General features: G+C 48.0%; 1 protein-coding gene across 1 annotated transcript in view; it reads left to right on the forward strand.

Moving 5' to 3' along the window:
- The first annotated feature begins 563 nt into the window (after window positions 1-563).
- TG (thyroglobulin) overlaps window positions 564-16,466 on the forward strand; it is a 236,113-nt gene continuing 220,210 nt past the window's right edge. Inside the window, exons 1-8 of the mRNA XM_059043034.2 lie at window positions 564-635; window positions 1,628-1,736; window positions 3,048-3,145; window positions 4,309-4,512; window positions 4,857-5,016; window positions 11,026-11,132; window positions 11,608-11,751; window positions 11,939-12,124. Of these exons, the coding sequence (XP_058899017.1) occupies window positions 569-635; window positions 1,628-1,736; window positions 3,048-3,145; window positions 4,309-4,512; window positions 4,857-5,016; window positions 11,026-11,132; window positions 11,608-11,751; window positions 11,939-12,124 (1,075 nt within the window). The 5' untranslated portion in view covers window positions 564-568. The remainder of the gene's footprint in view (window positions 636-1,627; window positions 1,737-3,047; window positions 3,146-4,308; window positions 4,513-4,856; window positions 5,017-11,025; window positions 11,133-11,607; window positions 11,752-11,938; window positions 12,125-16,466) is intronic.

The following is a 16,466-nucleotide window of genomic DNA, read 5'->3' on the forward strand; positions in this document are numbered from 1 at the left end:
ATATGAATGTGTGTGTGTGTCTGGCTTCTCTCACTAAAATTTGTACAGTCTGTATTAATGGTTCTGCCTGTTTTGTCCTCTGCCATATCCTCATTGCCTAGAATTGTGTCTGCTACACTTTTGGGCTCTAAAGAAACATTGTTGGAAGGAAAGAAGGAAGGAAGGGAGGGAGGGAGGAGGGAAGGGAGGAGGGGGAAGGGAGGAAGGAAGGGGGAAGGGAGGCTGGATTGCGATTCCTTCATGGTGGGCCTGAGCTCGTTGCCCAGAAAGCCACAGAGCTTTGGCCTTTACCCCTGAAGATGAATTTTGAAGCCATGCCCCCCAGTTCTCCTCCCCGCCAGCTGCACAGGATTCTCATCGCCCACTGGCCACATGAGTGCCCTCAGAGGGGGCAGACGCAGGTGGAGGACCTCCTCGTGGCCAGCAGAGAAAACAGGGCGGTGCTGCTTCACTGGGCGCCGGTGGCAGGTGGGCTGGGGGTGCCCCCGTCAGCTCTATAAAGGCTCCGTGGCCAGAGCCCAAGGGGGCAGCAGCTTCTACCTCTTCATCCCTGGAAGGGCCCAGGAAAATGGCCCTGGCCCTGGTGGTCTTCAGTCTGCTGGGCTCAGCCTGCTTGGTGTCAGCCAACAGCTTTGGTGAGTTCTGTGCCTGAGGCCTTGGAGCGTAGGGTCAGGAGGGGGCTCTCAGGCCAGCCCCTTGTTAGGATTTGCTTCAGGGCCTTGGAACCTCTGTGATCTCATTTACTCCTCACAGTGTCCCGAGGTCAGTTACTTGCTCTTCCCTTTTCAGATGACGAGACAGAGGGTCTTGAGAGGGAAACTGGATGGTCTGAGGTCACGGAGTCAGTGATTTGTGGAGAGGAGATGGGAAACCAGATCTTCCTAGTCGGATTCTAGTTCTCCCGCACCCCACCCTGTTAGCAAATTTCGGCATTGCCATTGTTTTTTTAAATTTTCTTAGCGATCTCAAGTACTAGGTTATCCGTGTGGGGTATTTGAGAAATAGCAGGTAGTGGAAAACACACATCTACCCGTGGCATGAAATAGACCTAAATTCTAGCTGCGGCTCAGCCACTTAACGTGTGACTTTGGATAAGTCTCAGCTTGCTTCCCTGCTGGGAAAGTAAGCAGTTGTGACTGTGATTTCTGCATAAGCTCCTGCATGTTACACGCATTCTCCATGGAAAATAAGACACATGGGAGTTATTAATTTGCATTCCCAGTGGGACCAGGAAGGTGCTCTGTCTGCAGGGAGTGCCTTGATAAATTCAAGAGCACCTCCTTCATGGTGTTCTGACCTGACCCAACTGCTCCCTGGGGGAACGTGCAACCCAAGGGTTCATGTTGAATCCTTCTCTTGCCAGCCGTAGGATCTTGAACAGACAACATTCCCTGCCCGAGTCTTAGGGCCACATGGGTAAGGTGGAGATAATACCTCCCAGGGGATTACGGGAGCTAATGTCATACTTGGAAAAGTATGAGTAGCTGCAAAATTGCAAGTTAGAACATACTTGACGATGGTGCTAGAAATAAAACCCGGAAGAGCATCTGTGCCTTTAGGGAGCCCGTCTCTCTTACTGGAATCCAGACCAGCAACTCCTCTCTGATGAGTCACTTCCTTTGTGCAGAGTACCAGGTGGACGCCCAGCCTCTCCGTCCGTGTGAGCAGCGAAGGGAAGCGGCCTTTCTGAAGGGAGCAGACTACATTCCCCAGTGCTCTGAGGATGGCAGCTTCCAGTAAGGCCTGCTCCAGCCACGTGGGCTCAGGGGCCTTGGAGGCCTTACGGCACCTCTCATTCCTGTCCCCCCGTCCACCCTTCCCGCCCTCCCTTGACTCTCCTCCTTGAAAGTGAGATGTGGCTTCTGTCGCCTGGAGGGTGCCTGCCACTCAGGTCCTTAGACTAATCAACACTGAGTCATCTGAGCCGGGGTGCCCCAACCCCTGCTCCATTCCAGCCAGAACCAAAGATGTCCCCTCCTTTCCTGCCAAAACTTTTACCCTAATTACTTTAATAAGGGGCACAGGGGTGGGGAGATCAAATGATTGATGCTTTGGCACCTCTTCTCCTCCCTGCATCCTCTTGATGAGTCAGAGGTGGAGGGAAGCAGGGGCTTCCGAACTTTCAGGTCAGTGGCTGCCTCCAAGCCGTGCTGAGTTTGGCTCTCTGGGCTGCATGACGCTGTCTCCCCACTGGGCTCCTCTCTGAAAGGGGTTTTTGGCTGCCCTAAGAAGAACTTGGGGCCCGGGACTCTCTCCCGGCAGAGTGCAGTGACAACGCACAGGAACCCTTTGCATGTGTTTCACTTTCCCCACGCTGGTCCAGCCACGTTTGAACAAGGGGAACTCCGTTTCTAGGGCTGTGTTCTGGGAAACATCCCTGAGACATCCGTCACCCCCCACCCCACCTCCATTTTATTCACAAGCTTGCTTTGTGCGCCTGACAAAGCTCTTACCTACTCTCGAGAGTGCAAAGGCCAGTCCCTGCTTGGAGCTCTGGGAATTCTGGAGCAGAGGACTTAGGAGGATGGTTCACCTTTGCTGCCTTATTTAATCAATATCTAGCTGTTCCCGTGTCTCTTTCCTGGCCACGTGCAGGTTCAAGCCAGCCCTGCTCCTCCTCAGAAGGTTTTGCATACGATATTCTCTTTACCCGGAACACCTTTTACCTTCTTAGGCCCCTGGTATAACACCTGTCCTCCCCTCCACCTCAGTTTAGCCATCACTTCCCCTTGGAGACCCACGGAGTGCTTCCTGAGTAACCATAACCCAGGCCACTGTCTGCCCACTCCTGGTCCACATAAGGAGCACCTTTACCCCCTGCAGCCTCCATGGGGCAGGAGCGTGGACAGCAGGGTGGCCTTTGCTGCGGGGCTGGCAGACTGGCCTGGTGGAGAATGAATGTGTGGGGCTGTCCCAGGTGGCAGCGCTTTCCCTTTCTCTAGTCACCTGCCCTGCTCCACACCAGTCTCTTCCCAGTTTAAATGAATTAAAGCTTGGAGGGATGGAAAGAAAGAAGAAAGGTAGCTGACTGTGTCTCCTGCCCTCAGGACTGTCCAGTGCGGGAAGGATGGAGGCTCCTGCTGGTGTGTGGACGCCGATGGCAGGGAAGTGCCCGGCAGCCGGCAGCCTGGGCGGCCTGCGTCCTGTAAGTTGGCGGGGGGGTGGGGGTGGGGGAGACCTGCTGGGGACAGCTCACATCCTGGGTAGGGCACTAGGCTTGGGTGTGTCAAGGGTGAGTCTCCCCATGGGCTGCTGGATCTTCCAGCAGATCTTCCTTTGAATTCGACCCTATCTCCTACAGGACTGCTGTGAAAATCGACGGGATAATCAAGTCATTTGTTTAGCTAATCGCCTCTGAATTCCCCCATGTGCCAGGCTTGGTGCCTGGTGCTAAGGAAGCAACAGGGAACAGACATCAAAGGTCTCTGAAACCAGAAAGCGGCCACGTGCACAGGAAATGTTCTTTCACCTGGGGTGTTTCTAAAATTTGAGACTGAGGTGAAAACTTTCCTGTTAAAATAATTGTTATGACAAGTAGTCAAAGAAAGCCCAGTCCGCATTTAAAGCATGTCACAGTTCAGCCTAAAACAAAGGTCAGTTTACACTGGTCATCTTAAAATTGTGAAACTGAGCTTGGAACCACTTATCCTTTAATGGAGCAAAGCTCTGTTTGGGGCACTGGTTTGGGGGCCAGCATGCTGCTGGGTCCCATGGTGTCACTGAGTTCTTGTTCCTTGTCTGTAACTCGAATATAGTATCTGCTATAGGATCACCTGTGATGGTTGAGAGAATTTAAAATGCACATACGACACCCGGCCCACAGTAGGTATTCAATAGGAGCAGTAACCACTAATGTCACTAGCCCTCACGCACCTGAAGAAGGCAGTTGTATTTTAATTCTATAGATAACATGAGTGGGGCACAGAGAGGGGACAGGCTTCCCCAAGGTCACACAGCAAGTGTGCGGGGAAAGTTGAATTCAGACAAGCTGTCAACAGCCAGCCTGTACTCCACTCACACTGCACCTCTGCAGTGCCAGGGCTGTGGGGTGTCCTGGGGACCCACGGGACACGATGAAATCTGCCCTTCCAAGCTCGGTCCGCAGGATGTCAGGAGAGATCCTGGGATATAGAGTTGGGCAGTTGGAACGCTGGTCCTGAGGCTGTTGCCAACTCATCGAGCACCCGTGGGCTGTGGGAAGGGATCGCCCTGCCTTCCCGCCTTTGGGGAGGCAGAGGGGTCCTCCTGGGCTACGACCCCTATGTCGCCCCTGCTGCCCTGCTCTGACGCTGCTCTTTGTTACCACAGGTCTGTCGTTCTGCCAGCTGCAGAGGCGGCAGATCTTACTGAGCAGCTACATCAACAGCACGGCCACATCCGACCTCCCTCAGTGTCAGGATTCGGGGGATTACGAGCCCATGCAGTGCGACCTGCGACGGGAGCAGTGCTGGTGTGTGGACACGGAAGGGATGGAGGTGTACGGGACCCGCCAGCGGGGGAGGCCGACACGATGTGAGTCCCATACGTGTGTGCGTGTGTGCGGCCTCCCATATCGGAACCAAAACGGGGTCAGGGCTCCCTGAGAAAAGGCAGAGGACCTGGTCCTCAGCACAGAGAAGGAAGGGATTTTAGGAAGGTTTTATCCCTTCTGATAGTTCTATGTGGTGGATAGCAACATTCACTGGCTGATCATTAGAAGAGTAAGTAGGATTTCGAGGAGCATCTCCTGTCCCAGGCCTTAGTCCCTGTTTGGGGTGCTGTCACCAGTGTAGTACGAACCCATGCATCTACACTGCAGAAGCGTACACACCTCCTTGCATGGAAGAATTAAACATTGTTTTCGGGGAAATGTTTAGGTCCAGGGAGCTGTGAGATAAGAAACCGGCGTCTCCTCCACGGGGTGGGGGACAAGTCCCCGCCCCAATGTTCTCCAGACGGAGCCTTCATGTCTGTGCAGTGCAAGTTCGTCAACACCACGGACATGATGATCTTCGACCTGGTCCACAGCTACAACAGGTAAGGGCTGCTGGGCCCCTGAGCGTGCTTGTCTCGGGCCATCCCTTCCCATCTCCTGCCAAAGCTCCTGCTTACTTTGGGACGGTATGCTGGGGCGCGTGCGCGTGCGCGTGCGCGTGTGTGTGAGACACGCAGCCCGTGGGAGTGGAGAGAGGCCTCACGCTCGTTCGCTGTGACGGACATCTGAAGGGCTACAGCATTCCCCACAAAGCGGGCTGGCAATAGCTATTCAGATTGAAAGTAGGCGAACCTTCTGGCCCAGCTAGCCTATGGAGATAAAAACACCAGAATGTGAAGATGTATGTACTAGGATGTCTACTGCATCGTTTTTTACTGTAGCCAAAAACTGGGAACAAAGTGACTGACAGCCCAAGGTGGATGGCTGGATAAATGTGCACCTGCCATAAATGTTTCTGCAGCCCTTTAAAAAGATGCAAATCAACCATTCCAGTTGATTCGGAGAGGATTCTGCAGCACATTAAGATAATATGATACACAAGGTATAGATAATATAAGAGGATTTAATTTTTAGAAAACAAACATCAGACAGGTCCCTTCATGTGCATATGTGATTATATATTACGTGATCATGCTTGTGTCCGTACAGGATTAGGTGAGTGCAGAGAAAAATGTGAATAAGCACATACTGTGTGGTTATCACAGCCAGCCTGAGGGTCAGGTTGCTGTGGAGAAGGGAACCAGCAGAAAAGGAAAAAAGATGGCTCCATGAAAAACTTGGACCGTTTTTATGCATTTTTATAAATTGCATGTATGTTTGCACTTATCAGTGAGTTTAAAGATTTAAATAACAAATATAAAAAGGGAGATGCATCATAGGTCTTGGCCCAAATAACTGGATAGCTTCTGGTTATCCAAGATGGTTACTTTATTACTGTAAAGGGCTCACACAGACTTCAGATATAATTGAAACATTATGAGTGAAAATAAATAAGAATATTAGTCTGTGAGTACTGATAGGAATTCTCTTGGAGAACCTGAGCCCTTATGTGGCTGGCTTTCAAAACAAAAGTTTCTTTCCCTATGAGAGAGAGGACTGTGCCGGGAGGGGTCACAGATAAAAGCCTGTGACCAAGAACTGTCCCAGAGATAAGTCTCTTTTGAGCTGCATAGTGTTTTAAAAAATGGGGGATTTTAAGTAGAATCCTGTGAAATGTCCATTTGTGTAGGTAAAAATAGTTGAACATCAGCAATTTTATATGTTCCACATAATACACAAAATTCTGAATTCCTGATCCTGAGGAACAAGGGTGAGGGCTACGTGCATTGTCGCATGGCACCAAGAAGCTGGTTCTCTTTGGACTGAGCGCACCCCCCCCCCGCCCACCGCCGCCCGCTGCTCTGGGTCTCTCCATGTCCTGCTGCCACATACCTCCTGCTCCGTCTGTTTGCATTACCTGCCTGGTCCCATAGCATTTGCCCTGTGACCCTCATTCTGACTGTCACTGCTGGCAAAGTGACCTAGTCACTTACTTCTCTGAGCCTCGGTGTCCCCATCTGCAAGGACAACGCCAGCTCATTAGGTCATGGTGAAGATATGCTGAGCCCTTGTCTATAAAACCACTGCGGAAATTGTAAATTATTATGCATCTGTAAGGAATCCTTACACATCACCAGCTTCAGCAAACGTAGGTTACATTCAGCAAATGTAGGTTACGTTCCCCTCCCCGCCCCCCAAGGCCTGCCCGTGTGCACATAGGAATCTGCAAACAGCCTGATTTACTGATGCTCATTGACGCAAACCAACGTGTGCTCAGTTCAAGTTCAACTGGATGTTCACTATATACAGGGAATTTGAGATCCTTTCATTTACTTCAATATTTACAAAAATAATTGGCATCGATGGTCTCTGGCACACAGTGGGGAATCTGAAGCATAGAAGTTAAGGACCCTAGCCTAGGAAGCACACTTGGTGGGTTCCCGAGCTGTCTGTCTCCTTTTACCATCCCACAAAACCTCAGTTCATCTCTGTTCCCCACAGCATAGAGCACAGAGCCTTGCATACGGTAGGCCTACAGTCATCAAAGAACTTCTTGCAGGTGCCAGCTTGAGGCACAATTCATAGCTGCTTCCACCAGAGGGCAGTCGAGTTAAAGGCAAACATTCAGGACTAAGCATCTATTGTTAAGGAACAAAAAAAGTTTACCCTTGAAATGGGAGCCTTTCTTTTATGTAAGCAAGCATGTCTCTGAGCGAATTCTGATTTGAGAAGGTCATGGGAAGGGTCAGGTGGCTGGTTACTGGAAGCCCAGTCATATTCAGGAATTTTCTGATAAGCAGACCTGGGCAGTGCCAGCCCCAGTGATTCCACTGGGGCAAAGTGTCAGGAGCCACAGAGGCTACGTGGAGAGTCTAGATGTAACACCTAGGGTTGCCGGTTGAAAAAATACCGGATGGCCAGTGATATTTGAATTTCAGATAAACAAGGAGTAATTTTTTAGTTTCAGTTCATCCCCAATACCGCATCAAGAATTTTAAGCCTGAGTGGGAGTTGGGTATATCTTATTAACCATCAGACTTGGAGTTTGAAAAGAATGGACTGGGTTCAGGAAAGAGCAGAATGGGTGCCTGGGGGTGACTCTACAAGTTCGGAGGCTACCATACTAGTCCAGGTGAGAGGTGCTGTCAACTTGGACCAGAGCAGGTGATGGAGAGGCCCATGGTGAGCCGGAGCGCAGGACTGGACAAATACTGACTTGGTAGAGACTCCATGGAACTTGGTGAAGGAACATATATGGGAGGCGAGGGAGAGAAAAAGTTAAGGAGGACTCCAAGGTCTGGTTTCTGGACGGATGGTACAGGAAGAGTCTGGAAAGGAAAAGTCACAAATTTGCTTTTGGAATATTGAATCTGAGGCGATTTCTATGGGAAATTCACGTGGAGAGGTGGCGTAAGGCAGTTGACTTATTTCCATGGGACCACAGGGAGCCTGGAAGCCTCATTTGTCAACCTGTTTGTTGTGGGTTCTTGATGTGCTGGGTGATGATTTACACTTGAACTTGGCCACAGCATTTGCCCATTTAAGACAGGTCCTTTTGCCTCTTGAAAAAGGCGGCTGTTAACTACACCTGTTTGGCTGGTGGCCAGAAAAACATGTCACGATGGGGTGACATGTTGGAGTGAGCTTTGCTAGTCCTTCTGACCCTTCCCCCATCTTTCACATTGCCCTTACCTAACCACTAACTGGGGAAGCGTATTCTGGCTAAGCAGATTGTAGTAAAGGGCTTAAGAGCCGATGCCATTATCAAGGCTTTAGTGACCCGAATTAAATTCAGTCAGTTGGTTTCTTTATCAGCTCTTGTCCTTAGTGATGGAGCTCATTCAAGCTTCTTCAAATGCCTTGGCAACCCATGCTATACAGGTGATCCAGGGAGAAGCAGCAGATGTGTCATAACATGTGGTGAAGGGGCCTCGTTACCTGAATGTGTGAGCCACTGTGTGTGGAGACATCCTCGTGGACTCATCACCTGTTACCCTCACAGGACCCTCTGCAGTGTCTGCAGTGCCCCCGGCACTGTGGGAGTCACAGCGCTTGACTGTGAGGAGGGCTCTGCTAGCCTTCATCAATGGCGAGATGTCTGGGGATGCCTGGGAGAGGGCTGGAGCATCTGACTGAGTAGAGGGGCTGTTGGCTTCCTGGGTCCAGGGGCACGAATCCTACACTACAGGTGGGCAGGCCCGGACGCCTGGCAGGGGCTGACATTTTGTATTGCACGGAGCCTCATTTGTGATTTCCCTAACTCTGTGTTGGCCACAGTCTGAACATGAAAGCAGAAAAGCCATCATTTTCCCCTCCAATACAATTTTCCTTCTTGAGGACTCTTTTATGATCATCCTGATAAAATCCAAAGAAAGGGAAGCATCCTTTTCCATTACTTAAGGTTGAGGTGGGTCTCTGGGTTGAATTGGTGGAATGTGGGAGTGGAGTGATTTAAACTTCCCGTGCCTCATGCTGGAATGGGCTTCAGAACTCCGGGCCAGCTGAGTGACCCGTCACTGTCTATTAGATGCCAGGAAAAGCTGAGTGTCCAGCCTAGAAAGAAGAGTGTCAAAACAGGGGACTGCCTCTCAGGATATGGGGCAGGAACTGGGTACAGCCAAACACACTGCGTGACACCATTAGCAGAGATCACGTGATGGTGAATCCCTGGATTTGAACCCCTGTTCCCACCACTGGTTCAAGACCCATGGCCAATCTACCTCACTTTTTTAACCTCTAAAATGGGCATGAAAAAAATACCACCTGCCTTTTAGGAGGGTTAAATGAATTAAATGAGTCAACGTATATTAAACATTTTGCAGGTTGTCTTCTACAAATTAGTATTCAATAAATGGAAGTGATTATGCTACTATTATTAGCACTTTTGTAATTGAATTGTCCCAGGTTCCAGTGAATGAACTTCTGTCATATACCTCCTGTTAGTGGGAGCAACTGGGCCAAGTGAGTTTTTAGTTTCTTTTACTCAACTCACTAGTGTAACATTCTTTTTAATTTAACTCACATACACACAGTCATAGGCCAACAACATGGAAAAAATCCATAAGTCTACAGTGCGTTCATAGGTCTTGTTTTGTGCATTCATTTCCATTCACATTAACTAATACTCATGCACCCTGTGTTCAGGCTCTGAGCAGTTCCTGCAAATATATTCCCTTCCAATACTGGTTCATTTGCATAGGAGCAATTGTAGTGTATGTACATGCCATTGTGTATTCTACCCTTTTTACATAATATTATGCATGCATTCGTTTAGGGGGTTTACTATAATTTTAACTTCCGTATCTTTGGACGTTAAGGTTGTCTTCAACATTTTGCTAGAGTGTGTATATATATATATATATATATATATTGTTGTTGTTGTTGCGGTATGCGGGCCTCTCACTGTTGCGGCCTCTCCCGTTGCGGAGCACACGCTCCGGATGCGCAGGCTCAGCGGCCACGGCTCACGGGTCCAGCCGCTCCGCGGCACGTGGGATCCTCCCGGACCGGGGCACGAACCCGCGTCCCCTGCATCGGCAGGCGGACTCTCAACCACTGCGCCACCAGGGAAGCCCTTTGCTAGAATATATTACACAGCAATAGACCTATCTGTGCAGAGAGCTGCTTTTCTGCTAACTTATTGGTTGGGGATATATTTCCAGATGTAGGTAGAAACATACTATTCTTGGTTTCATAGACTTGCTATATAGGGCATAAAATAAATCTCTCAATGTTGCATAAAGATGAACAAATCCTCTCTGGTTGCTATGTCATTGCCCGTGGGAAGAACTCCTGATACAGCTTTACGTCACTCACCTGGGCTTCATATTACTTCCAGGATGGGGAGCCCAGCCAATTAGCTCCCTTTAGCGATTGCCGGATCAGGCAGGATTTAGGCATCCTTTTCCTCAATTCATGGCAAGGGATGTATATAGTCCTTGTTAGTGATGTCACATTGATTTGGTGTTTTTTTCAACTATGGGACTGGGAAATGGCCTACATAAGAATTTCCTATCGTGGAATTTGGCTTCTTTTCAGGCTCTTGAAAAGTTGTAAAGGGATCTGAAGTCATCTGATCTTCCCAAATGAGATCATCTACAATGTGTACCATATGTCTGTGAAGCACACTTGGCCCTTAGTCTCTACGGTTATATTCTAGTAAAGGAGCTTGTTAATGCAATGCTCATTAACTGTTTTCTGCCTGGTCCTATGAGACACACACTTGGGCATAAATTGGTCAAATGCCACGAGTGAGAAAAACGCTAATTAGTAGATGACAGCCAAGCACAGCTTTATTTTCACAGGTCCAGCCTCGCTCTGGCCAAGGACAACCAATTTAGAAAAAAAAAATACATTTACTGCAGGAATCATGGAGCAAATAGCATGAAATAAAGAAGGAGACATTTCTTTTCCCCAGATGAAATGAGGCCACATTAATTTATTTCTACAGGAAGAGCTCATGATGACTTGCTTTTTATGAAATGGTGATCATAAATCCCATTGTCTCTTAGGTTCCCAGACGCATTTGTGACCTTCAGTTCCTTTCGCAGAAGGTTTCCGGAGGTGTCTGGGTATTGTCACTGTGTGGACAGCCAAGGGCGGGAACTGGCTGAGACAGGTAAGCGCATTCGCCAGAGCTGAGAGCCTAAATGTCACTCCCTGTAAATCAGAAATAGCGGCTGGGCTGCCTCGGATATGGAGGAGGGCGTGGCCTTCGCAGACTTTCAAGGGCGGTCCTGTAAACACAGCTGCTGCTAGTCCTAGCTGCTGTGGTGCCTTTGCACACACTGGAAAGAGGTGCCCGGCCCCCACCCCGCCCCACCCCTGCGCAGGTGCAGCTCCAAGCTTGGCAAGTAGAACCCAGGATGGACTGCAGTCTCTCACTCTCTCAGCTGTGCTCCCTTGTGCTGTGAACAAATTGTGCAAACCATACACAGCCACCCTGCCTTTGCAAACCGTTCAAGCCTTGTTCAGACCCAAAGCACAATGATGCCAGTGGAGGCTCTGGGCTCTTCATATCTGTTTACCGAGCGAGGTCAGGGCCCGCTGTCTGAATGAACCCATCCCTCCAAACGCTTGCTGTCTTGGCTCAGGTTTGGAGCTGCTGCTCGATGAAATTTACGACACCGCTTTTGCTGGCTCCGGCCTTGCTTCCACCTTCACTGAGACCACCCTGTACCGAATACTGCAGAGACGGTTCCTAGCAGTGCAGCTAGTCATCTCTGGCAGATTCCGATGTAAGTACTAAGCCGAGGGCAGCTGTGTGTGTTTCTGCCAGGAGAAAACCACTCGGGTTTCAAGTCGCTGCAGTCTCCGTGGCTGTCCCAACAAAGTGGGTGCGGGGATTGAAACAATGTTACCAGCGTCCAGAACGCATGCTGTAAACACAGCTGTCCTTCCCTTTACCACACCGATCTCTTGTAGGCCCCACGAAATGTGAAGTGGAGCGGTTTACAGCCACCAGCTTCGGTCACCCCTGCGCTCCCAGCTGCCGCCCAGATGGGGAGTACCAGGAGGTACAGTGCCAGAGGGACGGGCCGTGCTGGTGTGTGGACGCCCAGGGACGGGAGATCCAGGGCACGCGGCGTCAAGGGGAGCCTCCGTCCTGTGGTGGGTGTCCTCTCCAGGCCTCCTCTCTTGTCCTCGTCAGGTCGTGTGACTTTAAGTGTCTCTCCAGACGGACCTCTTCATAACCCATTAATTCCACTGCCTCCTGAGGGTGCCCCCACGGGCCCTCCAGGTTCAACATGATGCAAACCCGTTTATCATCATTAATTTCCAACACATTTCTCATCCTGTGTCAGGCATGGTTGCTTCCTCAGGGAGCTCAGAGAATAGTAGAAGAATAATTAAGTGTACACGTGCCATGAGAGAAGTGTGTGCTGATAGCTGAAGGAGCACAGAGCAGAACCGGGTCAATCCTACCTTGCAGCATGTATGGCAAGGAAACATCCAGGAAGGCTTCATGGAAGAGGTGACACTTGATGAGCATCTTCTAAAATAAAGATGTTTCCTGAAGGAGGAAAATAAAGAGAGGTGTTCTCTCTGAAAAGGGCAGGAGAAACAAAATTATAAGAACATAAATACGAAAGGGTCCCGACTTATGATGGTTTGACTTACAATTTTTTGACTTTACAATGGTGCGAAAATGATACAGTAGAAACAGTGCTTTGAATCTCGGTCATTCCCTGGCCTAGAGATATGCGGTATGAAACTTTCTCGTGATGCTGGGCAGCGGCAGCAAGCTGCAGCTCCCCATCAGCCACTCGATTGTAACCCATACACTTATGACCATTCTGTACCCAGACAGCTATGCTGTCTTTCCCTTTCAATACAGTCGTCAATAAATTACGTGAGGGAATTCCCTGGCCGTCTAGTGGTTAGGACTCGGCACTTTCACTGCCGGGGCCCATGTTCAAATCCTGGTCGGGGAACCAAGATCCTGCAAGCGTCGCGGTGAGCACCCCCCCCCCAAAAAAAAAACTTACATGAGATATTCAGTAATTTATTATAAAATGGGCTTCGTGTTAAGATGATTTTACCCAACTGTACGCTAATGTAAGTGTTCTGAGCACATTTAAGGTAGGTGAGGCTACGCTGCAGTGTTGGGTGTTCAATGCGTTTTCAACTTCATGATATTTTCAGCTTACGATGGGTTTATCAGGATGTCACCACACCACAGTCGAGGAAGATCTGTAATAGGCGTTGGTGAGCTAATGAACAGTGAATCCACAAGAAGGATAGAGAAAAAACATGTTGGAATATGTTTGGGGTGGGGAACTCTGAAAGGCAGGGGTAGTAAGGTCTTTCATAGCAAAGCAAAGGCTTGGGGGCTTCATCCTGGAGGGTCAGAGGAGCTGCTGAGGGTTTTTAAGCTGGAGAGTGCCATGTGGGGTTTGTGTGTAGGAAAGACGGCCCAGGCATTTTGGAGGACAGATCGTACAGGAGCATCAAGCTGCAGGTAGTGGGGCGTTTGAAGGCCATTGCAGTGTCCTGAAGAGAGATAAGGGGCCAGTGTTACTTTCCTGGGGTGGCTGTAACAGATGACCACAAACTGAGTGGCTTAGAACAACAGAAATATATTCTTGCACAGTTATAAAGCCTAGAAGTCTAAAATCAAGGTGTCAGCAGGGCCTTGCTTGCTCTCAAGGCTTCGGGGGAGAATCCTTCCTTGCCTCTTCCTGACTGGTGCTAGTCGCCAACAATCTTTGTGTTTTTAGACAGAAACGTAATTGTTTTATTTTATTTTTTAAAAATTTTTATTGGAGTATAGTTGATTTATAATGCTATGTTAGTTTCAGGTGTACAGCAAAGTGAATCAGTTATACATATACACATATCTACTCTTCCTTAGATTCTTTTCCCATATAGGCCATTACAGACTACTGAGTATAGTTCCCTGTGCTATACAGTAGGTCCTTATTAGTTATCTATTTTATATATAGTAGTGTGTATATGTCGATCCCAATCTCCCAGTTTATCCCTCTCCACCCTTACCCCCTGATAACCATAAGTTTGTTTTCTACATCTGTGACTCTATTTCTGTTTTGTAGGTAAGTTCATTTGTACTCTTGTTTTGGATTCCACATATAAGCAATATCATATGATATTTGTCTTTCTCTGTCTGTCTTATTTCACTCAGTATGATAATCTCTAGGTCCATCCATGCTGCTGCAAATGGCATTGTTTCATTCTTTTTTACTCGAACAATCTTTGGTGTTCCTTGGCTTGTGACTGTATAACTCCACACTCTGCCTCTGTTGTCACATGGCTGTCTTCCTGTGTGTCTGCCTCTGTATCTCATCTCCTCTTCTTGTAACAACACTAGTTGTATAGGATTAAGAGCCCACTTAATCCTATAATTAAGAACCCTCTAGAGTAGTAGAGCCTACTCCAGTAGGACCCCATCTTAACTCATTACATCTACAATTACCCTGTTTCGAAAGAAGATCACATCTGAGGTTCCAGGAAGGACGTGAGTTCTGGGGAGACTATTCAGCCCAGGATGGGAAGCAATACTGAAGTAGAAGTAGCAGACTGTGGAAGAGGGTGTGGACTTGAGACATGTCACCATGCATCCCAGTAAGACTCCGTTCCAGGGACTTCCCTCGCGGTCCACTGGTTAGGACTTCGCCTTCCAATGCAGGGGGTGTGGGTTTGATCCCTGGTCGGGGAGCTAAGATCCCACATGCCTTGTGGCCAAAAAACCGAAACATAAAACAGAAGCAATATTGTAACTTCAATAAAGATGTTAAAAATGGTACACATCAATAAAAGAAAATCTTAAAAAAAAATGACTCCGTTCCACCTTGCAGTGAGACCCTGAAAGGTGTTAGTGGTGGAGGGGGAGGAATCCAGGAGCACTTGCAGGCTTCCAATTTAGGTGAACTGGATGGCCTGGGCAAGATCTGAAACAGTGAAGGAGGAGTACAGTCTTTTTAGAGGCTCAAAATAGACATGTGTTAATGTTCTTTCAATACTTCCTGGTAAACCATTTGATTTCTCCAACTTAACATTTTGAGTTCTTGGCACAGCATTGGGTACCATCCTATCTGCTAAGTGTGAGGATGTAGAAGAACATTCTGAAGCTCTGCCTTGAAGGGAGTTTTACAATTACACTTTGGTTCTGTTAAAACCCAGAGAATATTGTGCCCTCCAATTTCCAGGTGAAAATGAAGAACTGCGGTCTTCCAGATTAAAACCAAAAGTACTTCCAAATGCATGGATATATATTTTTTTTACTGTTTCTTTCTGGTGTATCAGTCCTGTTTCCATGGAAACAAAAGCCACATGAAACAAATATCTGAATTTTCTTTTTTTTTTTTTTGCCTTGGTAACTCTACATAACAAATGAATGGACAGGGTATGCTCTTAATTTGGAAAGAGAGTAAGCCGAGCCATGAACTTGATTTCTTCCATACCTTACTGTAATATCCATTAGAAGAAGCTGTGGCCTCATGGGCGGATGTGTTATGTGTTCAGATGTTGCCAATCTCTCTCATTCTCTCTGACCGCAAGTTCCAGCTCTTTCTCTATTGCCTGGTTACAGAGGAAAGTTGGCTGACTTCCTTTTTGGCACCCATGTGAATTGAGGGAAAAGAATTATTTGGAAAAGTTACAGGTGGGTGGGTTGCAAAGGACTTCTAAGATTTATGGTTTTATGGAGAAAAATGGAGCTTTCTCCCTTCCACCTATGTGACTGAGACAATTGGAGTTTGAATTTAAAATCTTTTCTCTGAATGGGATGACAGTCAACTTAGGATATTCAGATAGAATGACCTGACCACGCATGTATTGAGTTGACTGAGTTAATACTATTTAATTAATAATTTCAAGGAAAGGTCCAGAAGCCTGGGAGAATGTGCTAAGTGTGTTTGCTGAGTGGCCATTATTGTAGTATATTATGGGAAATATCATAATTCCTAAATACTGTATCAATATGTTGAAACATAGGAAAATATTTCTAATTATGGGAAATACTGTAGCACTTAAAGTATGGTTTTTATCCTCAAACAGACTACAAACTAGTTAGCCTAGACGAAATGACCCACAAGGAGGAATTGGAAGCCACACGAAGAGCATATAATGAAGCATTAAAGGCCATTAAGAATTCCAGTAAGAGAATACTGGAAAACAACATTTCATTAAAAACAAATAGGAATTTGTTGGTATAGTAGTTTCCTAGGGGGGGCCGTAAGAAATGACCACAAACTGGGTGGCTTAAAATAACAGACATTTATTCTCTCACAGTCCTGCAGGCCAAAAGTCTGAAATCAAGGTGTCAGCAGGGCTGCGCTCCCTCGGAAGGCTCCAGAGTAGACCCCTTCCTTGCCCCTTCCTAGCTTCTGATGTTTGCTGGCAATCACTGGCATTCGTTGGCTTATAGCTGCATCACTCTTGTCTCTGCATCCATCTTCATGTGTTTTTCTTCCCCGTGTATCTCCTCTGTAAC

The sequence above is a fragment of the Kogia breviceps genome, chromosome 17 (genome assembly GCF_026419965.1).
Source record: "Kogia breviceps isolate mKogBre1 chromosome 17, mKogBre1 haplotype 1, whole genome shotgun sequence".
NCBI lineage: Eukaryota > Metazoa > Chordata > Mammalia > Artiodactyla > Physeteridae > Kogia > Kogia breviceps.